The 26,755-nt window shown below is 44.0% G+C and overlaps 2 protein-coding genes across 4 annotated transcripts in view; one reads left to right on the top strand and one right to left on the bottom strand.

Annotated features, from left to right (window-relative positions):
* Nucleotides 1-521: 521 nt before the first annotated feature.
* LOC124007184 (ubiquitin-conjugating enzyme E2 D2) lies at nt 522-9,611 on the bottom strand. Its single transcript, XM_046317569.1, has 7 exons — nt 9,379-9,611; nt 3,930-3,993; nt 3,600-3,631; nt 3,436-3,513; nt 2,960-3,065; nt 2,015-2,108; nt 522-1,913 (listed from the first exon to the last, which is right to left on the bottom strand). The coding sequence occupies exons 1-7, from the start codon at nt 9,400-9,402 to the stop codon at nt 1,868-1,870; spliced, it is 444 nt and encodes a 147-aa protein (XP_046173525.1). The 5' UTR covers nt 9,403-9,611; the 3' UTR covers nt 522-1,867.
* A 5,886-nt stretch (nt 9,612-15,497) lies between these two features.
* The window catches only part of ppp3ca (protein phosphatase 3, catalytic subunit, alpha isozyme), a 94,773-nt gene continuing 83,515 nt past the window's right edge, over nt 15,498-26,755 (top strand). For 2 of the 3 annotated variants that reach the window (XM_046318103.1, XM_046318102.1), the window contains exon 1: nt 15,500-15,758. In XM_046318103.1, coding sequence (XP_046174059.1) covers nt 15,704-15,758 — 55 coding nt within the window. In that variant the 5' untranslated portion in view covers nt 15,500-15,703. Of the gene's footprint in view, nt 15,759-26,755 lie in introns of all 3 variants that reach the window. The other variant, XM_046318104.1, reaches the window with a different exon arrangement.

Below are 26,755 nucleotides of genomic sequence, written 5' to 3'. Positions count from 1 at the left end.
TCAGTCTGCATCACATCTGGCCGTGATTGTGACTCCCATAGGGCGGCGCACAGTTGGCCCAGCGCACAGTTGGCCCAGCGTTGTCCAGGGTAGGCCGTCATTGTAAACAAGAATTTGTTCTTAATTAACTGACTTGCCTAGTTAAATCAAGTTAAAAATAATAATAATCGAGGATAGTGTAGTTGCAGGTTCTTTAACTGTGCTTCAAATAATGTAATAATGAAATGAGTTGTCAGAAATAAGAACAGCAGCCAGGTGAAGTCCTAAGCCTCAATGTAGTTCGCTGTAAAAGGGACATAGGTGAGACAAAGTGATAGTATTATTATTCCAGCTGATTCATACCAAGTGTCCTTGTTGCTATCAAAACCTCAACAATATAGCTAACATAAATAGGACACATGCAAAACTTATACATTTTTGTACAAAATACTAATTTCTTTTCAAATGACAAAGCTTTCGTATAAATTTCAAAAGCACGCATATTTGCGCATCAAATGCCAAATAAAAACAGTGATAACTCATAACTTTAATAATCATGTTTATTACAGTTTAATTAAGACACAAGCTCAATGAGCTCTCAGGTAATTAAATATACAGAAGTTTGTTTGTCTGGAACTCAAGTCCAGGGTTCTGATCCAGACAGGGAGTAGTTGGAGCTTCAATGTCAACGATGGCAGCTCAAATATACAAAGTGTGATTACAGAATGAGGTCACTGTTCTATTTTATGAAAATACACCCCAATCAGACTGATTTCCTTCCATTTAGCCCACTTGAGGTAAGACTTTAAGTTAATCATATTTGTCGAGTGCTAAAGTTGCTTTTAGGTTTAGATTTGAGATCTTGTCATTCGGCGTTGCCTTCGAACAACATGCTTTATTACTAATGCCAAATCTTTGTCCTTTCAGGCTGGACTTGAAACCAGAGAAAGAATGTAGATACAAATAGAAGATCAAGCTAGATTAATACAATTTCAGTGTACTAGTACCACCCAATTTAGCTGCCAAACTTGGATCCAAACTAACTTTGGCCGTTTTAAAAATCAGACCATCACCCAGAAGACAAAGACTTGCCACAATTGAGAGAACTAAAATCATTTGATGAAGGCGCAAAGGGCGATCTAAAAGGGTACTATTTTTTCCTTTAGCAAAATCAACATCACAAGAGTATTTCATTTGACTAGGTGAGGGAGAAGTTATTTTGGATGTAATATTCAGTAGATATATAGATATCAGTCTCATTACTTTATTGTCCCACGTCATACAGTGTGGAGGGTTCCATGGGTAACTACGATCTTAAATGATAGTGATTCACATTGTGGAGGGGCTATGAGGCAGGATCCTGGGCATCCCATTGCCAAACAGAGAAAGTCCCCTAGAGGTTTCCAGAACGATTGACAGATTGAAGGCTATTTCTTTTTTTAGCCAAATAGAAGACAAAAACATTCTCCAAGCCCCTTCTCTTCCCGCCCCTCCCATCCGCTCACAGGACAGCTGGAAGCACAGAGAGAGAAAAACAACCAGAGAAACAAAGCACATACATAAAATCCCTCAATCTTGGGAAAGCAAACCGTGGGTTCATAAAAATGATACGGAATGCTTCCTGGAATCAAATAAGAGTGGTCTTACATGGGTCCTGGTGGATATTGTGGAGTATACAATTTGCTGTCTCAAATATGTACATCATGGCAGCTGGACAGGTTGAAGGGGGTGAGGCAGGGGGAAGGAGGTCAAGTGCGTAGGGAGAGGGAGGGCGTGGCTCAAAGAAATCACTCCAAAGGAAAACAACAATACTTTTTTCCTCTTTTCATTCAAAGCTCCCCAAGCCTTTGAATATAAAAGGCAGATTTTCCACTGTATTGCCTTGAGACTACATCGCATATTTCTGGGTCCATTCCCGGGCTATTCTGTTGTATCTGGAATGACAGGGGGATAAATAAATAAATAAATAACTATCCTTGTAGCAGACAGGTTGTACAAAAAAAAATATGGAATGTTGAAACTGTGTAAGACCTACTTTTCCCTGTCTGTCTTGTAGATGCGTGCGATCTCAGGCACTAGTGGATCGTCTGGGTTTGGGTCACAGAGAAGTGAGCAGATGGACAAGAGGACTGTAGGATGACCAACAACAGAGTCAACACAGTTCTGACAAATTACTGTGACAATCAATGTAAATCTCCGACCTGTTAATGAGCATAGTTTGGGACATAAACTTTATATACAAAAGTATGTGGACACCCCTTCAAATTAATAGAATCGGCTCTTTCAGTCACACCCGTTGCTGACTGGTGTATAAAATTGTGAACACAGACATGCAATCTCCATAGACAAAACATTTGCACTAATTACATTTGACAAACTGACTTGTTGGAAAGGTGGTGTCCTATCACACTGACATGTTGAAAGTCACTGAGCTCTTCCACTGCAGTTTGGAGTGTTGCAACCGAGGACAGGCGATTTTTACGCACTTCGGCGGTCCTGTTCTGTGAGCTTATGTGGCCTACCATTTCACAGCTGAGCCGTTGTTGCTCTTAGAAGTTTCCACTTCACAATAACAGCACTTACAGTTGACAGAGGCAGCTCTAGCAGGGTAAACATGTCCTCCATTACAACACTCACTCCCTACCGGCTTCCAAACTGCCTCTGGAAGCAACGTCAGCACAAGAACTGTTTGTCACGAGCTTCATGACATTGCCGAGCAGCTGCACACAAGCCTAAGATCACCATGCACAATGCAAAGAGTTGGCTGGAGTGGTGAAAAGCTCACCGCCATTGGACTCTGGGGCAGTGGAAACGCATTCTCTGGAGTGATGAATCATGCGTCCACATACGTTTGGTTATGTAGTGTACTTACCAGAATCTGCAGTTAAAAATTCAAAACCATATTGGTTTAAAACTAGCCATAACAAGTGATCTAGACCCACATACAAAACATCAACCAAGAGCCCCATTCCGGAATTACCTTTGGAGATGGTGAGTGCTGGCGACCACTGCGACCTCAGGATGTCCAAGCAGATGCTGCCATTGCTGTTGATGTTTGGGTGATAGATTCTTGTGGTGAATGCAACCTTTAGAGGACACAAATGTATTGCATTTACAGCATCTCCTTTAGCACATTTACAGCATCTCCTTTAGCACATTTACAGCATCTCCTTTAGCACATTTACAGCATCTCCTTTAGCACATTTACAGCATCTCCTTTAGCACATTTACAGCATCTCCTTTAGCACATTTACAGCATCTCCTTTAGCACATTTACAGCATCTCCTTTAGCACACTGACGGGACAGAAATGGTTGTCGGTTACATCTCATGTACTGAAAACAAACCGTTGTGAATTATTATTTCCCATCAATGTAGGTCTAATTCATAGCTCCATTAAAATAAATCTGTCACCACTTTTCTAACGTATAGCTGAGTTCCAGGACACATCCCTTACCTTTGGTGGTTTGAAGGGATAGTCAGTGGGGAAGTGAATGGTCAAGAAGAACACACCACCCTGATACGGACTGTCATTCTGTAAAAATAAAAATAGATGGTTACTATTACATGACCCAGAGCAAAAGCTGTGAACCACCAAACAGGACAGGAGGATATACTTACTGGTCCCATTATGGTAGCCTGCCAGTGAAACACTAGGTAAGAGAGGAGAAAACACATTTAATACACTATAAGCACCTTTATAAAGTACATTGTTTGAATTAGATTTTCGTGCCATGATGCAGAAGATCACTGGTCATTCATCTTTATTGGCTTGTATCTACAGGCTCGATTTCATTGCCAACAGTTTTCTTTTGGAGTCAAATCCTGTATTCTATGATAAACAAAGATATAATCCATCAAGAATATTGAATGAAATGGGTGGTAAGTGATGTGCTTTGGATGGTGAACATAAACTGCGGGTGATGGTGTTGTGTGGTTGAGGAGACTTACTGTCATCTCCAACAGGTCCTGCGGAGCACTGTGCTGGAGGGTCACGAGCCAAATCATTTAACTCCTAGGGACAAAGACAAGAGCTTTCATTTCCTCAGAAAAGTATAAACTTTAAGAATATGTATTGTTTCAGTGGTTTCAGTAGTTCAGCCAAACTGCATACCATGTCTCTAATGCTGAATGTGGGCTGGAAGTAGTAGACCTAAGCTTGTTGGCCTAGACTATCCCAATATTAGTTTATCATTTCATTAATTAATAAGATGAGGTATCTTTGGCCATTCCATAGCGACTACATTGAAGATAACTCATGGTCCAATGACTGTACCTGCTAGCAGCAATTGTCCCGTGTTTGAAGATACATCCATAAAAATTGGTTCTGATTGGAGAATCGCCGTTTGCGTCGCCGGATAGTGAAAAGAAAATGAAATCCCATTTAGATTAGATCAAAATCTAATATGGATCTCAATGTTTTGTTCTAGCTTCACACGCTAAGTAGTCGATTTGGTGGTGTGTGTGTGTGTGTGTGTGTGTGTGTGTGTGTGTGTGTGTGTGTGTGTGTGTGTGTGTGTGTGTGTGTGTGTGTGTGTGTGTGTGTGTGTGTGTGTGTGTGTGTGGTGTGTGTAATCATTTAAACTAGATTTAATAGTTCCTTATTTACGATGCAAAAAGCCAATAATGGATGTCGCTTCAGACATGGGACAGATGCTGCTCAACCTAGTCTCAGAGCATTTCGTATTATTCCATACGTAAATCCGATACACTCCAGTTCGTATGATATGTTACGATTCGTATGGTATATAATAATTGTGGATGTCCATCACCAATTTCATTAAGATATGCTATGAATTAAAAATCCGTATAATATGTTACGAAATTGCAAAACGTATGGTATGTTACGAATTCTATCTAGCTAGCTGGCTAACTTTAGCTAGGCTAGGGGTTAGGAGTTTGGTGGAAGGGTTGGCTAAAAGGGTTATCTAAAATGGTTAGCTAACACGCTAAGTAGTTGCAAAATAGCTAACAAAAAGTAGTGCACCCATTCATCCGACCAACCACCCTACAACCACCTGTCTTATGTAACCATACCAAATAAAACTTACACTACAAGACCAAAAGTATGTTAACTTCTTGGTGACAGGGGGCAGTATTGAGTAGCTTGGATGAACAAGGTGCCCAGAGTAAACCGCCTGCTACTCTGTCCCAGATGCTAATATATGCATAGTATTAGTACTATTGGATAGAAAACACAAGTTTCTAAAAGTGTTTGAATGATGTCTATGAGTATAACAGAACTCATATGGCAGGCGAAAACCTGACAAAAATCCAACCAGGAAGTGGGAAATCTGAGGTTTGTAGTTTAAAAAAAAAAAACTCTGCCATTCCAATATACAGTGTAAATGGGTAATATTGCACTTCTTAAGGCTTCCACTAGATGTCAACAGTCTTTAGAACTTTGTTTGATGCTTCTACTATGAAGGGGGAGAGAATGAGAGGGGATTGAGCCAGGTGTTTGGAGGAGTGCCACAGGCTCGTGACGCACGGTCATGAGAGAGTTAGCTCTCGTTCCATTGCTTTTCTAGAAGAAGATTTCTGATAAAAACATCCTAAAGATTGATTCAATACTTAGTTTGCCATGTTTCTACGACCTTTAATATAACTTTTGAACTTTGTCCGACGTTCGGCTGGACCTGAACGCGCGTTTATTTGTTTTCCAAATGCCCTAACAAAAGAAGCTATGTGGACATAAATTATGAACTTTTTCGAACAAATCAAACATTTGTGGAACTGGGATTCTTGGGAGTGCATTCTGATTAAGATCATCAAAGGTAAGGGAATATTTATAATGCTATTTCTGACTAATGTTGACTCTTACAGTTGGCCGGAGCAGCTCGACTTGTTGGAAAGGTGGCATCCTATGACGGTGCCACGTTAAAAGTCACTGACCTCTTCAGTAAGGACATTCTACTGCCAATGTGTGTCTATTGAGATTGCATGTCTGTGTGCTCGATTTTATACACCTGTCATCAATGGGTGTGGCTGAAATGGCCAAATCCACTAACTTGAAGGGGTGTCCACATACACTAAATCAGTGGTTCTTAACCTTGTTGGAGGTACTGAACCCCACCAGTTTCATATGCGCATTCACCGAACCCTTCTTAATTGGAAAAATACAATGATTTTTTTCAAATTCAAAACATAGGTATATATTTGGCTGGTGCACAAAATGAACCGTGCATCAACATCACTGTGTTCAAAGAACAAAATCATCAAAACATGATTTTCACATAAAAACATAATAATGAATATTTACTGCAAATCAGTGTCACTTCTGCTGTTGCCTTTCAGAGACCAGTTCAGAAATGTGCGGCTTCACCTTGGCAAGTGCCACTCTCATGTCATTTTCGCAACAAAGTCTGTTCCTTTTCCTCGTTTTTATGTCCAGCATCCTCGGAAAGGATTGCTCGCAAAGATATGTTGTAACAAACGGTATGAAAATCTCCAGAGCTTTCTTAGCAATAACAGGGTACGTTACCATTTGTTGACACCAAAACGTTGAAAGCGTTGTTGTTCTGAAGAGTTGTTGTTGAACCTGGCTCTGCTGAATTTCAATGATTTCATCAAGGTATTCATCATTGACATCTGTTGTCTCAACACTAAACGTGAACGGCTGTCTCGCCCATGCTGGATATGACTCTTGTAGGGAAGTATCCGTCGAGAGACTTTGCAAGCTCATCTAAGTGCGTGGCAATTGCTTGCTTCAGTTCCGCGGGTACAGAAATGTCTCCGATTCCAGATACATCTTCGATCTTACTTACACAGTCGTCCAGCAGGGGAAAGTTTGCAAAGTTATTGTTCTCTGTTCGGCGTTTCCATAACGGTAGCTTTTTTTAAAAAGCCTTCAGGTTTTCCTCCGCTTCGATGATGTTGACTCCACCGCCCTGCATCTTTTGATTGAGATGATTGAGAGCTGCGAAGATATCGGCCATGTACGCTAAAATGAGAATGAACTCAGAATTTGTGAAGCAATCTGCATGACAATGTTGGTGCTCTTACAAAAACAGGGCTAATTCCACACGCACGGCAAAAACACGATTCAGCACCTGTCCCCAGGATAACCACCGAACGTTAGAATGGTATAGAAGTACCTCGAATTCAGAGGCCATTTCTTTACACAGCTCACTGAAGATGCGATGCCCGCAGAGCACTAGTTCGCACATAGTTCACGCATTCCACTACAATTTTTAATACTTCTGCCAGTTTTGGAGGCAAGGTTATTGTTGCCAACGCATGCCAGTGCAGAATACAATGCGTAACAATGATGTGTGGTGCATCGGCTTTCACTAGCGCACCAAAACCAGTCTTTCTTCCCAGCATGACTGGAGCTCCGTCCGAAAAAACTGCAGAAACCATATCCCACGAAAGATTGCCGTCTTTGAAGAAGTCATCCACACGTTTCTTCACATCGGCTGCCTTAGTTGTTGTTGTAAGAGGCTTACAACATAAAAAAAATCTTCCTTTATTACGTCGTCTTTCACATAGCGCACGAATACAGCAAGCTGGCTTAGATTGGAAACGTCTGTGGTCTCGTCGAGTTGAAGGCTGAATTTTGCCGGGCTTGAAATCAGATCTGCAATTACTTGAGCCAAGATGTCTTTGCTCATGTCCTCTATTCTGTCGCTGATGGTGTCATTTGAAAGAGGAATTTGGGATAACTTAACTTCAGCCTCTTTTCCCAGCATGATATTCGCCATCACCAACACAGCTGTTTTTATGAGTGTTTCACCAATGGTGTGTGGTTTGCCCTGCTTTGCGACCAGGTAAGCAACTTCGTACAATGCTGTGAGGATCGGTTTGTTGATGGGTACAAAGCCGAGAACATTAAGAAAGAAATCACAAGACGTTACATCACGACAGTCACAAGTCGACTACTGAGCGCACCAAATTCCCTGCAGCACAGATAGGCCAAGCGATGTAGCGTGATCACCTGCAGCCAATGATGGCCAAGCGGAGCGTGTCATCACGAATCACATGAATCGGATGTGTGTCTTGACCTCCGCCGAACCCCTGAGACTGACTCACCGAACACCTGGGGTTCGATCGAATCCAGGTTAAGAACCACTGCACTAAATATACAAAAGTATCATACAAGTTTGAGTGTCTCTGATTTACATTTACATTTAAGTCATTTAGCAGACGCTCTTACTTTTACTATGTTACATCTAGTCTATGAGACCAGGCTGTGCTGTTAGCAGGTACAGTCATTGGACCATGAGTTCTCGAATGTAGACGCTATGGAATGCCCTTAGACCTTGTCTTATTAATTAAATAATTAATCCGAGGTCTAATAGTGGGCTACGGCCTACATCACCTGACAACAGATCTTTCAAGATTAAAGTAGTCACTCAAGGTCTACCAACAACATTGAGGTTAGACCTGAGCGAGCATCGTTTCTGCAGCAAGTCAGCGAATTCTCCAAATTGAAACACAGAAAAAGTACTGGATTCAGAATTACATTGATGGATATTTATTATATTTTAAGTTCAAATAAGTATACTTCAGCAATCTGTCAACATCAATCATTTTCATGGATCATTAATCAGTCAGTGTCAGATGAAAGCAGCAGAGCATAATTTACTTTTGATACTGAAGACAATGGTAGAACAAAGTCTGCGCTTACCGATTTGTAAACTAACTTAGCTAACATTATGCCAAACGTGAATTGTCTTGGACTGAAGTGAACGATGCCAGCTAATGTGCATCTGTTTACTACTACTACTACGGTAGGAAGTAGCTAAGTAGTACAGTAACGATACTAGCAAGGAACGCGGAATAACAGGCCTATGACGGACTGAGGACTTCCCTGAAAACTAACGTCAGACTTGTCAAGTTATGATTAAAACTAGTCAGCCAAACTAGCGAGCTAACGTTAATTAGTATATTGCCTACCTGACGTTAGCTACATACAGCATCAGTAACTAGCTAGTTAGGAGGCTAGTAGCTAACGTTACCGTTAATTGCATTTGTTTAATCTAACTAGCGTGTTAATCTAGCTAACTGTTATCTAGCTACCAAGTTTAGCTAGTAGACCATTTCTATTTCTTGCTTGTTAGCAAGCTACATTCACCAGTTATCGATGTTGTCATATGCCGCTAAACTGTGTGAGCTAACTTTACTTGGGCTACTAGCCAGCTAGCTAGCATTCAAAAGCGAATTAATCTGTGATCACAAGTAGCCATCACCAATATATGGCTTTGGTAGTCACTGACCAGGCGGCAGACGACAAAAGTGGTATGAAATAGCTAAGCAATTTGGGCTAGCAAGCTTTATTGCTGTAGCCTACCAGTAGCTCGAAAGCGTGCCGAAAAAGAGAAGGCCAAAAGCGGATAACGATTAACGTTAGATAGCCTGCTAGCTAGGTAGGTAAGCAAAGCTAACGTTACTTCCTTACCTTATGAATTCTTTTCAGGGCCATTGCTGTCCTTGTGCGGCTGTCAATGTAGCCTCGTTTTACCTATGTGAAATTAAGATTTTACTGCGTTTTTAAATTGTTATTTTACAATACACTGCAACGACTGGGTAGCGGAGTATTCTAGCGAAACTGAAATACAGTACGGCTCATACTAGCAGCTGAGAGAACTGGGCACCGCATCACTTCTCCGAAGAGCTGTGATGCATTGCAAACGTCCGCCCACGCTACATCCGCTGGAAGCCGTGAGACAGGTTAGAGCTATGCAATTGACATAATTTCGGACTCACATGGGAATAAAGAAGGCATCCAAATTGAAGCAAATCATAAAAACTCGAAGTTTCAGGGCAACCTATACTGTGTGGCCACCGTTTAGGCTGCACTGTGGTCTACCATAGTAATGCATGTAATGAAAAGCGCGTTCGTAAATTCCCTCTGGTTATCTACTCGGATTTCAGAGCGTTCTCGTCTGTGTGCCAGACCGCAAAATAACTGATGAATTTACGAACGCTCAACACCTGTTGAATATGACCCGCGTCAGTAAACGTAGGCAAAAAGATGCGTAATTACATTTTTGCCAGCAGCACAGTTACAGTCACGCTCTGGGTAACATGAAAACAGTCTAACCAGCTCCTCTAGGGCGAGAACATTGTCAGTGAGGTGTTCTCGTATTGGTGTCTGGCAAGCTAGCCACCGTCAGCTGGAGCAACGAACCACCCTTGCTGTCTCTGCCTGGCCGGTTCCCCTCTTTCCACTGGGATTCTCTGCCTCTAACCCTATTACAGGGGCTGAGTCACGGGCTTACTGGGGTTCTCTCATACTGTCCCTGGGAGGGGTGCGTCACCTGAGTGGGTTGAGTCACTGATGTGATCATCCTGTCTGGGTTGGCGCCTCCCCCTTGGGTTGTGCCGTGGCGGAGATCTTTGTGGGCTATACTCAGCCTTGTCTCAGGATGGTAAGTTGGTGGTTGAAGATATCCCTCTAGTGGTGTGGGGACTGTGCTTTGGCAAAGTGGGTGGGGTTATATCCTTCCTGTTTGGCCCTGTCCGGGGGTGTCCTCGGATGGGGCCACAGTGTCTCCTGACCCCTCCTGTCTCAGCCTCCAGTATTTATGCTGCAGTAGTTTATGTGTCGGGGGGCTAGGGTCAGTTTGTTATATCTGGAGTACTTCTCCTGTCCTATTCGGTGTCCTGTGTGAATTTAAGTGTGCTCTCTAATTCTCTCTTTCTCTCTTTCTTTCTCTCTCTCGGAGGACCTGAGCCCTAGGACCATGCCTCAGGACTACCTGACATGATGACTCCTTGCTGTCCCCAGTCCACCTGGCCGTGCTGCTGGTCCAGTTTCAACTGTTCTGCCTTATTATTATTGGATCATGCTGGTCATTTATGAACATTTGAACATCTTGGCCATGTTCTGTTATAATCTCCACCCGGCACAGCCAGAAGAGGACTGGCCACCCCACATAGCCTGGTTCCTCTCTAGGTTTCTTCCTAGGTTTTGGCCTTTCTAGGTAGTTTTTCCTAGCCACCGTGCTTCTACACCTGCATTGCTTGCTGTTTGGGGTTTTAGGCTGGGTTTCTGTACAGCACTTTGAGATATCAGCTGATGTACGAAGGGCCATATAAATACATTTGATTTGATTTGATTTAGCTTGGGCGCTTGACTGCAATTGTGAGGTCAGAACGCTCGGACCAACCTTACTCCCTGGCCAGGGCGTCCAGTGTGCACTCTGAACGCTCCGAGAACGAAACGCTCTGAATTTACGAATGGATCATCTGACAACGCCCCAAATTACGAACGCCCAGAACACACTCTGAGCATTCTCTGGCACTCCAGAGTGAATTTACGAACGCATCCATAGTCAATTGTAACGTGTGTATACACAAGACAGGTATTCAAGACACGGGTTGACCTCATGATAGCATTTACATTTTAGTCATTTAGCTGACACCCTTATCCAGAGCGACTTACAGTTTGGGCATTCATCTTAAAATAGCAAGTTGGGACAACCACATATCACAGGCATAGAAAGTACATTTTTCCTCAATAAAGTTGCTAACAGTAGAGTCAGAGCTAGAAAGGGGCAAGTGCAACTGCTGGTTCAGGGTGGAGGGGTCGAGGTAAGGAGGCAGATTATTTAAGATCCTGTTCGAAAAGGTAGGATTTCAGTTGTTTTCGGAAGATGGGCAGGGACTCTGTTATCCTAGCTTCATGGGGAAGCTGGTTCCACGCACCATAGGGTACCTGGCCGGCTAAAAAAGATTGATGGTAAATCGGAAAATAGTCTTGTGACAACACAGCCCCCTGTGTCTTTGAGTTGGCAGAACAAGTTGTTTGTCTATTGTAACTGAAATTACAGAAATCACAGTGAATCGAATTAGCCTCAGGGAATGTGCAAACATTCAGCACCACGGACAGCGCTGTGATGTCCATAAACTGACTGGTCACTGGTTTCAGAACCACAGCTGCTGAACAGTGCTGAGCTCTGGCAGCTCATATAATGAGAAGATTCATTCAATGCACCTGTTGTGGGGCTGCAGTGGATAGCTTCCATCTTACTGGCTCCTGACCCATTCTGCTATTTTGTGTTTTTTTAAAGCTGATCTTAACTTTTTTTTGTGCAGAATATTTCTGCCAGCATTTCCTATGAGCGAAAACAGCTTCTGGACATAATAATAATAATATATGCCATTTAGCAGACGCTTTTATCCAAAGCGACTTACAGTCATGTGTGCATATATTCTACGTATGGGTGGTCCCGGGGATCGAACCCACTACCCTGGCGTTACAAGCGCCATGCTCTACCAACTGAGCTACAGAAGGACATCAGAACAGCGATCACTAACCTCGATTTGGATGAAGATTTCTACTTCAACGAGTTGTCAGCTGTGGATGGACTGGTCATTCTGAACCAGGCCCTATTCCCCGGGACTCGAAAGAGGAAAAGACGGCACAAGAGAGGCAAACAAGTGGGCTCCCTGACGAGACTACGTCGGAGAGTAAATAAACTGCCTCTACCCTCTGTTCTACTGGCAAACATACAATCATTAGAGAACAAAATGAACAAGGACCGACTGTATTAATAAAGGGAACTGAAGAATACTAATCCAGACACGTACAAGAAATCCCGCTACGACCTCCGACGAGCCCATCAAACTCCTCAGTAAAAGGCACATGACAGCCCGCTAGTAGTTTGCCAAAAGGCACCTAAAAGACACTCAGATCATGAGAAACAAGATTCTCTGGTCTGATGAAACCAAGATTGAACACTTTGGACTGAATGCCAAGTGTCACGTCTGAAGGAAACCTGGCACCATCGCTACGGTGAATCATGGTGGTGGCAGCATCATGCTATGGGAAAGTTTTTCAGCGGCAGGGACTGGAAGACTAAAGTACAAAGAGATCCTTGATGAAAACCTGCTCCAGAGTGCTCAGGACCTCAGACTGGGGCAAAGGTACACCTTCCAACAGGACAACGACCCTAAACACACAGCCAAGACATCTTACAAGTGGTTTCGGGAAGAGTCTCTGAATGTCCTTGAGTGGCCCAGCCAGAGCCCGGACTTGAACCCAGTTGAACATTTCTGGAGAGACCTGAAAATAGCTGTGCAGCGACACTTCCCATCCAACCTGACAGAGCTTGAGAGGATCTGCAGAGAAGAATGGGAGACGTTCCCCAAATACAGGTGTGCCGAGCTTGTAGTGTCATATCCAAGACTCGAGGCTGTAATCACTGCCAAGGGTGCTTAAAGAAAGTACTGAGTAATGTAAATGTAATTTTTCCGGTTTTAATTTTTAAAACATTTGCTAAAATTTTCCTAAAACTGTTTTTGCTTTGTCATTATGGGGTATTGTGTGTAGATTGATGAGGGGGGGAAACAATTTCATCTAATTTAGGATAATGCTGTAAGGTGACAAAATGTGGAAAAAGTCAAAGGGTCTGAATACTTCCCGAATGCACTGTACATGTTTTAAACAGAACACCGTAGTCCCTGTGCCCGCCCATGGTCATGGCTGACACCAACAGCATCATCCCAGGCACCCTGGACCCACTCAAAGTTGCATACTGCCCCAACAGATCCACAGATGACGCAATCTCTATTGCACTCCACACAGCCCTCTCCCACTTGGACAAGAGGAACACCTACTGTATGTGAGAATGCTGTTATTTGACTATAGCTCAGCGTTCAACCCCGTAGTGCCCTCCAAGCTCATCACTAAGCTCAGGACCCTGGGACTGTACACCTCCCTCTGCAACTGGATCCTGGACTTCCTGATGGACCGCCCCCAGGTAGTTACGGTAGGCAACAACACGCTGACCCAACACAGTGGCCCTCAGGGGTGCTTGCTTGGTCCCCTCCTGTATTCCCTGTTTACACACGACTGTGGCAATGCACAACTCCCATCCCATCATTAAGTTTGCTGACTACACAGCAGCGGTTGGCCTGATCACCAATGACAACGAGACAGCCTATAGGGAGGAGGTCATTGACCTGGCAGTGTGGTGCCTGGACAACAACCTCTCCCTCAACGTCAGCAAGACAAAGGAGCTGATTGTGGACTACAGGAAACGGAGGGCCGAACACGTCCACATCGACGGAGCTGTAGTGGAGCGGGTCGAGAGCTTCAAGTTCGTCTGTGTCCACATCACTAAGGAATTATCATGGGTCACACACATCAACACAGTTGTGAAGAGGGCACGACAATGCCTCTTCCTCCTCAGGAGGCTGATAAGATTATAAGGATCTGAGGGCCCATACCTAAAGTTATACAGCTGCACCATTGAGAGCATCTTGACTGGCTGCATCACCGCTTGGTATGGCAACTGCTTGGTATCCGCCCGCAAGGTGATACAGAGGGTAGTGCGTACGGCCCAGTACATCACTGGGGCCGAGCTCCTTGCCATACAGGACCTCGATACCGGGTGGTGTCAGAGGAAGGCCCTGACAATTGTCAAAGACTCCGGCCATCCAAGTCAGACTGTTCTCTCTGCTACTGCACGGCAATCAGTACCGGTGCATCAAGTCTGGAACCAACAGGACCCTGAACAGCTTCTACCCCCAAGCCATAAGAATCCTAAATAGTTAGTCCGGATAGCTTTTAGTTAACTATTTAACTATCTGCATTGACCCTTTTTGCACTTACTAGTTTGACTCATCATATACGCTGGTGCTACTGTATATTATCTTTCATGTTGCCTAGTCACTTTATCCCTACCTATATGTACATATCTACCTCAATTACTTCGTACCGCTGCACATGGACTCTGTACTGGTACCCCGTGTATATAGCCAAGTTATCCTTACTCATTGTGTATTTATTCTCTTTTTTTCTCCCTGCATTGTTGGGAAGGTTTGTTGTTTATGAAGCATGTGAAACATGCTGTAAGAAAGTCTTCTTCCGTTAGACTGATGTTGTTGGGATTGTTCAAGTCCCCATTTCCCCTGATAGGCATACTGCTCCCAGATTCTTTGGTATAAAAGCTACAAAGTTGTTGAGGCAGAACAGTTTGCCCCTGGCCATGCACACACACACACATACATACACACACACAAGCCATTTTGACTTGTCATCTGATTATTTGAAAATATTGGATAAATAACATCTTCCACAAAAAGCAATGTTATGTTTCACATGCTTCATAAACAACAAAGGGCCCTTCCCAACAATACAGGGAGAAAAAAGAGAATAAATACACAATGAGTAACGATAACTTGGCTATATACACGGGGTACCAGTAGAGTCGATGTTTTACCCCGGGAAGCTTCACTGATATAACCATAATTAATACCGTGCAGACCTATGCGTCTCAGGCCGCACCCCATCAGCAAGTGCATCGAATATAAAATCATGGCGTGCGCGTGTTGTTGGGAAATCCCGGCTCTGCCTCCACCTGATGGCAGCATCAGGCAGCCCCGTGAAACATTAGCGTGGGAGTTCCCTTCATTGCCAATGTCGGGGTGGTGCAGCGTGCAGTGAGGATCTCCTGAGCAGAGCCCCCCCCCACACACACACACACACACCCTATCTCGCTCTCTCACTCTCACTACCGCCTCCTCCCAATTCGTTCCCTCCATCCTCCCCCACACGACTGCTTAGCACAGCCTCCTCAGCAGCATCCACCTTAACTGTGGTAGCAGTAGTCATCCCCAGACCCCAGCGCAGGCAGTGATAAACTGAGGGACGCATATCCAAGTGATGCCACTGCACCAACCGCATCTCGCAACCGCGAAAACACACCGAGAATAAAACAGTCACTTCTACAAGGAGGAATACACACGCATTTGTCTCGAGACCGCACCTGCCCATGAAGATGTCTAACGCAGACATAGTCTTACATGCCACCGATCGGGTAGTAAAAAGTGAGTGCATTTTCATCATTTATTTGATATAAGCTACAAAGGTATATGATATCAATATTTACTGTATACGACCTCGTAGGCTACAGAGTTGGGTATTGCGTCCTGTGGATGTCCGATGTGTTAAATGATATAAAGAATGTCCTTTGCTCTAGACCTGTGCTGTTGATAAACAGTGAAAGGCAGTGACTTGGTTTATGGCTATAGGCCTACTGTCTGTGTGGGGGATGGGATGTTTTCGTGTTCCGAGCAATACATTTTTCACTGTCCCAATGTGATTGAATTTAGTCACGGACAGGCAGAAGAGGAGACTAAATGAGGCAGAGTTGCGGATGAAGTCTTTGCGGTTAAGGCAGTGATGCCGCAGGATTTCGCTGTCACTGTGATAAAGGGCGCTTGGCGAATACCTGGATCTGCTCATTGGGGGGGAAGGGGTGGGTTGCAATCTATATTGGCATTTATGTAACCGTTTTCACTGTCAATGAGTAAACCATAGGCTGGCTATAGTGTTGCTTGGATCTTGAGTTTGAAACCACGCACTCATTTCGATTAGGCCTATATTCATATTTGTTCGGCACACGTGCCGATACCGTCTGTCATTAACAGACTATTAGTCGAGATTTCATAAAAATATAGCCTACCACCAGTACATGTTATTACAGTGTAACTATGTGTTATTACAATGAACTACAATACTTGTTACAGTGTAATTACATATTTAATTAGGCTAAACTGTAATAAGGATCCCTTAAAATTGAATGGTTACCAAAATATAATATAATGTCGGCCTGTAGTAGTTTCTTTCAATAGGTCCAATGAATGTCTCTACAATAACCCTTTCTTCCGTCAAAGGTGTTGTGGTCTGCAATGAAATGAATGGAGGCTGTGCCACAAGTACATGAGTGTTGACTGAGCTTCAGGAATACATAACTGTCTTTGCAGTCTCATTCGTGTCAAATAGCGTTTCATTATAAATGTTACCGCTTTCCAATATTGGAGTTGTTTATTTCTGATGCATTTTATGTACTATTCGAGTCCCAATTGCACACCAAAACGCTATTGCAGTTGTCTGCAATCGCAGACGAGGTTTAATTCAATGTAAACCCGAGTTCGACGCTGCACCTATCCAGGCTCGGACAGCAGCGCTGTGACATAAGATGCATTGTTCAAAAAATAATCATACTTTAGCACCTAATTGAAAATAGGCCCGAAGGTTCACTCCTCGGTTTATCATAATGTGACCGGGTAGGAGCCATATATTTGGTCCGTGTTTCATAGGGGACTGTAATTCATGCAAAACACGTCAAAAGTATAAAAATATCTCTGCCTCATATACCTACCAAGACCTGGACGACTGTCACACACACGCTTGATAGGCCTACAACACTGGGATAATGGCCAGTCTTGGATGTTGCCTCGGTTTGCTCTCCTCATGCAGGATTGGTAGTATTTTGATATGTTCCAGAACTAGCTAGCTCTTCAAAGCGTCTACAGTCGTATTTCGTATTTTATTAGGATCCACATGAATATCTTTCAATAGCCGCTACTCTTCCTGGGGTCCAAACAGGAACAAAAAGACATCTTAACAACAACAACAAAACTGTCTACATCATTAATAAAAACAATACATCACACAATACATTGTGCACTATACATATTTTGCCTGCTCCACCATTATGAATGTACAACATAAAATGCCCAAGTATGATGGGCAACATGATCTAATGATGATGGGACCATCCCCACCCACACCTCCAATACAAGACACATCAAATGTAGCCTATGATCATTTTTCACGTACTGTAGCAGGCTCAGGCCTAGTTGTATACCGTTATATTTTGCTTACAGGTACAGTATATGAAAATCAATGGCCCATAAGACTGGTACAGGATACATTTACATTTAGGATACATCTACTTATGGGGTGAATATTCATAGGCTATGTCTTCTCGTAATGTATTCTTGCATATTATCTCACGTATTGTTGCTAAGTAACCATTTACCTTTCATATATCAATCCTAATTTATTTGTTATTTATAGTCATTCTGAGGCTTTGCCAATGGGGGAATTGAATAAACTCTTTAGAAGCATAGCATATTTAAATCATAATGAATTAGCAAATGAATGTGCTACAGGATAGTAAAGACTCTATTCACTCCACGTCGCGGAAGTTCAGCTTTACAGTGTGATTGTAATCTAAAGCCAATGTTCTCTCATTAGCGGAGACTGCGTTTTACGGCAAACGCTGTGTTTATACCTCGATCGGAAATCACCTTTACATTTCCATCTCATAATCTGTAATGCTTCAGCGACACAGATTTAATAGAGCCCTGAGTTAGCAGACATTGCAAATATGAATCCCTTATTTCTCAATTCCATTCTGATGGCATAGCTACGTATTTCCGAACAGGTGACAGTACAGAGACAGCTTTACGTGTGGCTTTGTTGCATCCCAAAGAGGGAGTGTTTGCAGAGAGGAGGAGGAGGGGTTAACAGTGGAATGGGTTCACTCAAAGTTGACTGTAGTTGTTTGTAGTACAGAACACTATTATCTCGAAGGAACATTCCATCTGCTGTGGGCCAGTCTCATCATAAGGGAAGAGGGATTCGATGGATGAACCACGACGAATGTGTGTTTAATTTGAAGGGATTTCTACATAGAGAATCTATTCATGGCCACAGCAAGATCAATGGGAGGAGGAGGCTGTACCGTCTCTGGTGGGACTGGTAAATGCACTATCGCGTTGCACTAGGAATTGATTAATCAATTGCAGCAATTCCTTCATGCTGCTCACACAAACTTCTCGTTTGAGGTGGCTGAAGATTACTGCATTGTGGCACTACTTAGTACTTGCTCAGAGATCCCAGTACCTTATACAGCTGTGGCAAATATGTAAAGGGTGCCATCACAAACGTGTCCGTCTAAACATATACCCTGGCAGCTGGAGGGCGGGGCGCTGCTATGTGCGTACTGTACTTTGATCTGTATGGTTGTGTTCTACAGGGCTCATCTGAAAAAGACACCATCGCCTCATCTTTGACTCCTTGTCAAGAGAAAGGTTAAATAAATAAAAACATTTGGGATATTTACACTGGTCATTCTTTTGGGTTTGTAGTGCATCACTATTGGCTTCTCTATACCAACATACAATAGATTCTTAAAATAATCCAGATCAAAGCTGTGAGAGGGATGCCACTGTGGCAGGTGCATGTGCTCCTATTTCTCATTGAGTTAGACTGTAACAGTGTGGATGCATGGCACACACAATGGGGACCTGCTGGAGCAGCAGTGGTGGCAAAGTGGCTCCTCCACATCACAATAGGATTCTGCTCAACTCCTAAACCTCTTTCATTCCTGCTGAGAATCTGCTCAGAAATAGGGTTGGACCCCTCCCAGTTGATGTATAATTGACTAATTGTATCGTGTACAAAGATAGCTACATCAATAAATAACTGCATATCCAATCCCAGTGATGTTGCAAGCGGAAATTGCATCATCAGATCCAATTTAACACACTACTTTCCTGCAGCACAGCTCAGCACATAGCTACACACACTGCCCTGTAAATGACTCATCTGTTTGTGTTTGTTTTCCTGTTTGATGTTACTCAGCGCTCATTTTTGCAATGTCACACTTACTTGTATGTTCTCTTACAGAATGAGGTGATAAGATATGAACCTTTTCACGCTTCACAGATGTCATCACACAATTCTCCTCCCCCTACTCAGCAATAGATTCTGTTATATTTCCACTTGCTACACTCTTAGAAAAATGTTTCCAAAAGGGTTCTTCAGTTGACCCCATAAGAGAACCCTTTTTGGGTCCAGGTAGAACCCCTTTTGGCTCCAGGTAGAACCCTCTGTGGAAAGAGTTCTACCTGGAACCCAAAAGGGTTCTATCTTGAACCAAAAAAGGTTCTTCAAAGGGTTCGCCTATGGGGACAGTCGAAGTACCCTTTTAGGTTCTAGATAGCAATTTTTTTCCAAGAGTGTACTATTCCAAGACAAGTATGGTCTCAGAATTGTAGTGTGTCTTGACCTCACTGATTGGCCCACACAGGAAATGGAACGGAGGGGGAAGATGGTTCTTTGAAAAAGCTATCCTAGGGGCTGTTCCTCTCTGGCACACAGCTGGACCACTGTACCTACTCTGTGTTGGAAGGTGGGATCATGTGATTTGGAGTCTTGGTAGAGGAATGCTGATGTTAGTGATGTCTAGGAGTAGGGTTGTTGTGACCATGCAGGCAAGGGACTGGTTATTGGAGGAGACAGTGTCAGCCACTTGGCATGGTCCCATGTCTGGGCCTCTCTGGGGAATGTGAACAGGCTCCAAGAGGCCTACTTTCTCTGAGAGTGATTCTAGGACATTATCTGTGTTAGTTCTGGTGGGGCTTGGTGAATCACTGTGGATCCTGTGGATCAAATGCCTTTTGTCTGACAGAGGGGACCCTCACAATACCAGATTTATTTTCAGAACAAAACCGAGACAATCATGGAAAGCGCTGACCGATCAGTAAAGGCACTGGTGGATTTAGAGAGTCAGTCAGTCAGCACACGACGAATCTCTCTTCTGAAATATGAATATGAAATAGAGCTCTGTTTTTGTCTCCCAAAGATAATGCTGAGGAGAGATAATGCAGAGGAGATATAATGCTGAGGAGAGATAATGCTGGAATGGTGACCATCCTTTGTACCTCCATATTTACAGTAAACACTCAGCCGTTTCTGATCCATTTCTCGACACCCACAATTAGATTTCTGACATTCACTGTGAAATGCAGCCTCATTGTGTGGTTGTGTTCTCACTGGTTGTGAAAGTAGTGGATAGGTGTCTGTTGACGGAAAGGTGTCACTCTTTGTTTATATTTTGCTGTAGAAGTGTTGCTGTAGATAGGTTTGTTGACGGGTCCTATATTCATTGTGTGTAACTATATTAGAGGGTGTGTGTTTGGATATGTTTGGGATCGGAGGTGTGTAGGTCTGTTTTTTTTGTTTGTTTATTTTTGAAAATAAGTTACACAATGGCTCATTGGCCAGACACCGTAGAGTCCACCCCCTGAGATGGCCAATTGCGCCAGAGAGCATAAAGCCCACCCCCCTGAGATGATTCATTGGCCAGAGTACGTAAAGCCCATCCCCCCTGAGTTGGCTCATTGGCCAGAGAGCGTAAAGCCCACCCCCCTGAGATGTCAAAATCAGATCAAAATCAAATTTATTGGTCACATACATGCGCTTCGCAGATGTTATTGCGGGTGTAGCGAAATGCTTGTGCTTCTAGCTCCGACAGTGTAGTAATATCTAACAATTAATATCTAATAGTTTCATATAACATATACCCAAAATACACATACATCTAAGTAAGGAATGAATTATATATATATACAGTACATGTATGTCAGAGTGGCATTGGACTAAGACACTGTGGCATAGTATAGAATAAAGTATATACATATGAAATAGGTGACGCAATATGTAAAAACAATTTAAAAGTGACTAAGATACCGTAGAAAAGTGTGGAGTGCAGTTTATACATATGAGATGAGTAATGCTAGATACGGAACATTATTAAAGTGGCTAGAGATCCATTTCTAAAAGTGACCGGTGATTCCTCATCTATGTCTATAGGCAGCCGCCTCTGATGTGTTAGTGATGGCTGTTTAGCACTGATGGCCTTGAGATAGAAGCTGTTTTTCAGTCTCTCGGTCCCAGCTTTGATGCATCTGTACTGACCTCGCCTTCTGGATGATAGCGGGGTGACCAGGCAGTGGTTGATGTCCTCTGATCTTTGTGGCCTTCCTATGGCACCGGGTGCTGTAGGTGTCCAGGACAGTGGGAGGTTTGCCCCCGGTAATGTGTTCGGCAGACCGCACCACCCTCTGGAGAGCTTTGCGGTTGTGGGCGGTGCAGTTGCCGTACCAGGCTGTGATACAGCCCGACAGGATGCTCTCGATTGTACATCTGTAAAAGTTTGTGAGGGTTTTAGGTGTTAAGCCAAATTTCTTTAGCCTCCTGAGGTTGAAGAGGCGCCGTTGCGCCTTTTTCACCACTCTGTCTCATTGGCCAGAGAGCGTATAGCCCACCTCCCTAAGATATGTGTGAGTAGACGTGGTGGATCTTGATGGTGTGATAGCCTTCAGAGGAAGAGAGGGGGCTAGCTGGGCGCAGGGTATCTGCATGCATGATATGTACAGGCTTTATTTAGCCTTTAGTGTGGGTGAATTATTTAAGCATTGGTTTTTCAGCAGTGTTTTACTGCACACAGGCCACTTACATAATGAAACTTCCCTGAGGTCTAGTGATGAGAGGGTGTAGAGAAGGAGGGAGACAGAGAGATGGAGAGGGCAGAGGAACTGAAGGGAGGGATAGAGACAGAAGGGAAGAAAAGAGGAACGATTGGAAGAGCATGGATATAGGAAAGAAGAGAGAAGGAAAGAGGATATAGGAAAGGAGGGAGAAGGAAGGAGGATATAGGGAAGGAGGGAGAATGAAGGAGGATATAGGTTAGGAGGGAGAAGGAAGGAGGTAAAGGAAATGGAGACAGAGAAAAGGAAAATAAGAGATGTATTAAAGAGAAAGCAACCCTCATACTACCCCCCCACACACACGGCCTCACCCTTTACCCTCATACTACCCCCCCCCACACACACAGCCTCACCCTCTACCCTCATACTATCTTCCCCCCACACACACACACACAGCCTCACCCTCTACCCTCATACTACCCCCCCACACACACAGCCTCACCCTCTACCCTCATACTACCCCCCCCACACATGCACACTGCCTCACCCTCCACCCTCATGCTACCTTCCCCCACACACACACAGCCTCACCCTCCACCCTCATACTACCCCCCCCACACACACACGGCCTTATGCCCTACCCTCATGCTGCCCCCCCCCCCAGTAGTAGACAATGGACATGATTGGACAGCTCAGAGCTTCTGCTCTTTTCTGTCCATATAAAACAAATGGATTGGTGGAAGAGGCAGGGCAGGAGCAAGGAAGGAGGGTGTGGTCAAGCAAGGCATCCCTATCAGAACAAGCGTAGATTAGTTTCACCTTTTTTCTTTTCCCGACATGAGTTTGTTGTGTTTAAAAAAAATATTTATTAAAATTATAGCTCACGACAGTGTGGGGGGAGAGGGGTGGGGACACCAAGGAGTGCATTCACATAAATCTACACACTTTCATACACACACCATTTTTTGTATTTTGTCATTTTATTTTTTTATTCCCCCCCCCCCCACAGCCTAAACCCCTCCCCTCCTACCCTTATACTACCTTCCCCCCCACCCTACACACAACCTAAGCCCCTACCCTCATACTACCCCCGCACCCACCCTACACACAGCCTCAGACCCATCATTTACATTTACATTTAAGTCATTTAGCAGACGCTCTTATCCAGAGCGACTTACAAGTTGGACCCTACCCTCATCCTACCCCCCAACACACAGCCTCAGCCCTTACCCTCATACTACCTTCCCCCCACCACCCTACAAAAAACCTCAGCCCTACCTTCATACTACCCCCCTCCGAATAATGAGTTCTGTTCTGTAATTTTGTGAATGTTCAAATGAATGCTCTACGCATAATTTAAGAGCCATGTGCATGTGACCTGTTATGGTTGTGGGCCATCATCAGTAATGTAGACTGGTCAACACACACTGCCTAGTGCCTGGCCTGTCCTGGCTTCTCTGTTCAGATCCTTGCTTCCTCATTGGCTCCTTCTCCTCCCAGTCTCTAGCATATTGGAGTTTCATGCATGGGCTGATCTGAAGGCTGCAAGCTGCCATTCGGCCAGGCAGACTATGCAAGCAGGCAGGAAGGATGCACTCACTTTAGGGGCCCTGCGCATTTGGTGCTTTGCACAGGAAAGAAATGGGGTCAGTGTAGGTCCAATCGGTGAACACACACATTTAGCCATTTGAAACATGTGCATCTCAGCCTGTTGAGTGCTATGATAACAAACCCTTCAGTTAGCCCAACAGCTACACTATCCCAATTAAATGAAGGAACCAGTTAATCAGGACAATACTAACAGACTGAACAAAATAGATGGAACATCAAAATTGGGATTGTCTGGACAGTTAAAGGTCAAGAGTTATTCACAGTGCTCTGGAGATGGTACCACAGCAAAACATCTTGTCACCCAAATGAATATGCAACATTGTTTGCCAAGGTATTTATATTATCTCCAATGTGTGTCTGTTCAGTAAATAAATGCTGGCAGCACTGCATATGGCTTAGGGCATCTGTAGCCAAGTAGTGTGATTCAGAAACTTGGAGTATTAGACATATGGTTCTTTCCCTCAATTGTGTGCAGAGTCCATTAAGATGTTGAATTCTACTCCTAGTTATTATGCACATTACAAAGTTAGGATGACATAAACCACAAGAGCCATAGTCCTGGACCAACATCCCTCCCTGCTACATTATTGGGTGGTAATGAAGATGTTACAGGCTCAGACAGAGGGGGTCAGCAGGTGTGGTAGAGGCAGGACTGAGACAAGGTAGAGGTGCAGCTAGCTAACACTGGGCCAGAGACCTGACAGACACACAGTCAGCCATTCCTGAGAGACAGACAGACAGACCTGACACACCTGACAGACCTGACAGACAGACCTGACAGACTGACAGACCTGACAGACAGACAGACAGACCAGGGCAGGCAGGCAGGCAGGCAGGCAGGCAGGCAGGCAGGCAGGCAGGCAGGCAGGCAGGCAGGCAGGCAGACAGACCAGACAGACCTGACAGACCTGACAGACCGACAGACAGACAGACAGACAGACAGACAGACAGACAGACAGACAGACAGACCTGACAGACAGACAGACAGACAGACAGACAGACAGACAGACAGACAGACAGACAGACAGACAGACAGACAGACAGACCAGACACAGACAGACAGACAGACAGACAGACAGACAGACAGACAGACAGACAGACAGACAGACAGACAGACAGACAGACAGACAGACAGACAGACAGACAGACAGACAGACAGACAGACAGACAGACAGACAGACAGACCTGACAGACCTGACAGACAGACAGACAGACAGACAGACAGACAGACAGACAGACAGACAGACAGACAGACAGACAGACAGACAGACCTGACACAGACAGACAGACAGACAGACAGACAGACAGACAGACAGACAGACAGACAGACAGACAGACAGACAGACAGACAGACAGACAGACAGACAGACAGACAGACAGACAGACAGACAGACAGACAGACAGACAGACAGACAGACAGACAGACAGACAGACAGGTGCATCTAGTGGGGGAGTAGTGTGCTGTACATGTAAACATATTTGACTGGATGTCAGGGCTGGATGGAGAGTATTAATGTACTCCAGTGTCACTGCTGCCATGTGTTCTATAAGTTATAGTTGAAACCTGGAAGTGTTCAACCTACAGTCCTCTCGCTCTGGTAGACATTTCTCCGTCAGTCTGCAGCATCGAGAGAAAAGTAGCTTGTGGTGTATTCTGATGTGTTGTAGTATGGGGATGATTTAGGTACAAGGAACATCCTTCTGCTGTAACAAAGGAAAATGCATATATTACCATGAATTACTGAAGGTTGTTTCTTAGAAGTCTATCTGGTGGTAACGTTAATTAGCGTAGGCTACCCAATGATGATAAGATGTTGGAATAACAGAGTGGGTCAAAAGCTATATTTGTTTTGTTGGTCTCCAGTGTCCAGACAGCAGGAGCGGTAGAGATACTCTCAATGATCGGCTATGAAAATCCAACTGACATTTACTCCTGAGGTGCTGACCTGTTGCACCCTCGACAACTACTGTGATTATTATTATTTGACCATGCTGGTCATTTATGAACATTTGAACATCTTGGCCATGTTCTGTTATACCCTGATGAAGACAGCTTGAATGTCGAAACGTTGGTATTAAATTTTTGCATCTGAGCTAGAGTGTGCGGCTCTCTTTTATTTTCAAGTTTCTATTCCGCTAGCCAGCACCTCGTCTTAATAGGTGTGCGTTTCTTTTTCTTCTAGATCGTTCTGTTATAATCTCCACCCGGCACAGCCAGAAGAAGATTGACCACCCCTCATAGCCTGGTTCCTCTCTAGGTTTCTTCCTAGGTTGTGGCCTTTCTAGGGAGTTTTTCCTAGCCACCGAGCTTCTACACCTGCATTGCTTGCTGTTTGGGGTTTTAGGCTGGGTTTCTGTACAGCACTTTGAGATATCAGCTGATGTAAGAAGGGCTATGTCAATAAATTTGATTTGATTTGTTGAAATCCTTTTTCAATTTATTGTAATGTCAAATATAAGCTTCCTTCCCTTTCAGTTGAGAGTCGCTGCTCTTGGCAGGTGGGTCGCAACCTAAATTTGGGTCGCAGGAGGTTTTGAATGAGTCGCGAGTGTTAGTTCAATCACAATATTTCCCATTTAGAGTTATTAGCAGCGATATTTACTGTATTTGATTGATTTTGTGGTCTCAAACCAGTGAGCTTAACATTCTTCATCAAGAATATGGGCAAAATGGAATTACTACAATGAAGAAGGTGGGACTGTTCCCTTGTCATATAATTAGTATATTTACTATCAATGTAGTATTAAAAAATAGTTTTCCAGATTGCATAAGGGGAACAACAAAAAATAGTGATGCGAATATTGGATCGCAACTGAGACAACCTGGTTCAATTTGTGTCCCAATGTAAAACCAGTTGAGAACCAGTGGCCTAGAGCATTTTTTGGGGTAACGTGTGCTTCAGATAAGGAGAAAAATAAGGACTATATAGATCTGCATCTATGTGAGCCTACCATGCAAATCACAGTATACAGCACTGGCTCTACTCCAATAGTCAGCTGCTGTTGCCCGGCAACATGCACAACAGTTCAACTCAGCCTGGGCTCCCAGTCGAAGTGAGCTGTCTCACATCTCACCCCTCTCTTTCTCTTTCTGTCCTCTGTCTCTCTGTCTGTTTGTCTGTCTGTCTGTGTCTCTCTCTCTTTCT

The sequence above is a fragment of the Oncorhynchus gorbuscha genome, linkage group LG20 (assembly GCF_021184085.1).
Source record: "Oncorhynchus gorbuscha isolate QuinsamMale2020 ecotype Even-year linkage group LG20, OgorEven_v1.0, whole genome shotgun sequence".
Classification (NCBI taxonomy): Eukaryota; Metazoa; Chordata; class Actinopteri; order Salmoniformes; family Salmonidae; genus Oncorhynchus; species Oncorhynchus gorbuscha.
This window is presented reverse-complemented; position numbering and strand designations above follow the sequence as displayed.

Excerpts from the sequence above, each read along its gene's own strand:
- LOC124007184 (XM_046317569.1), bottom strand. The coding sequence starts at position 9,402 with ATGGCCCTGAAAAGAATTCATAAG. Across the intron at positions 3,066-3,435 it reads ATCCCTTCAAACCACCAAAG|GTTGCATTCACCACAAGAAT; the intron begins GTAAGGGATGTG and ends TGTCCTCTAAAG. Across the intron at positions 2,109-2,959 it reads AGCACTCACCATCTCCAAAG|TCCTCTTGTCCATCTGCTCA; the intron begins GTAATTCCGGAA and ends GTCATCCTACAG.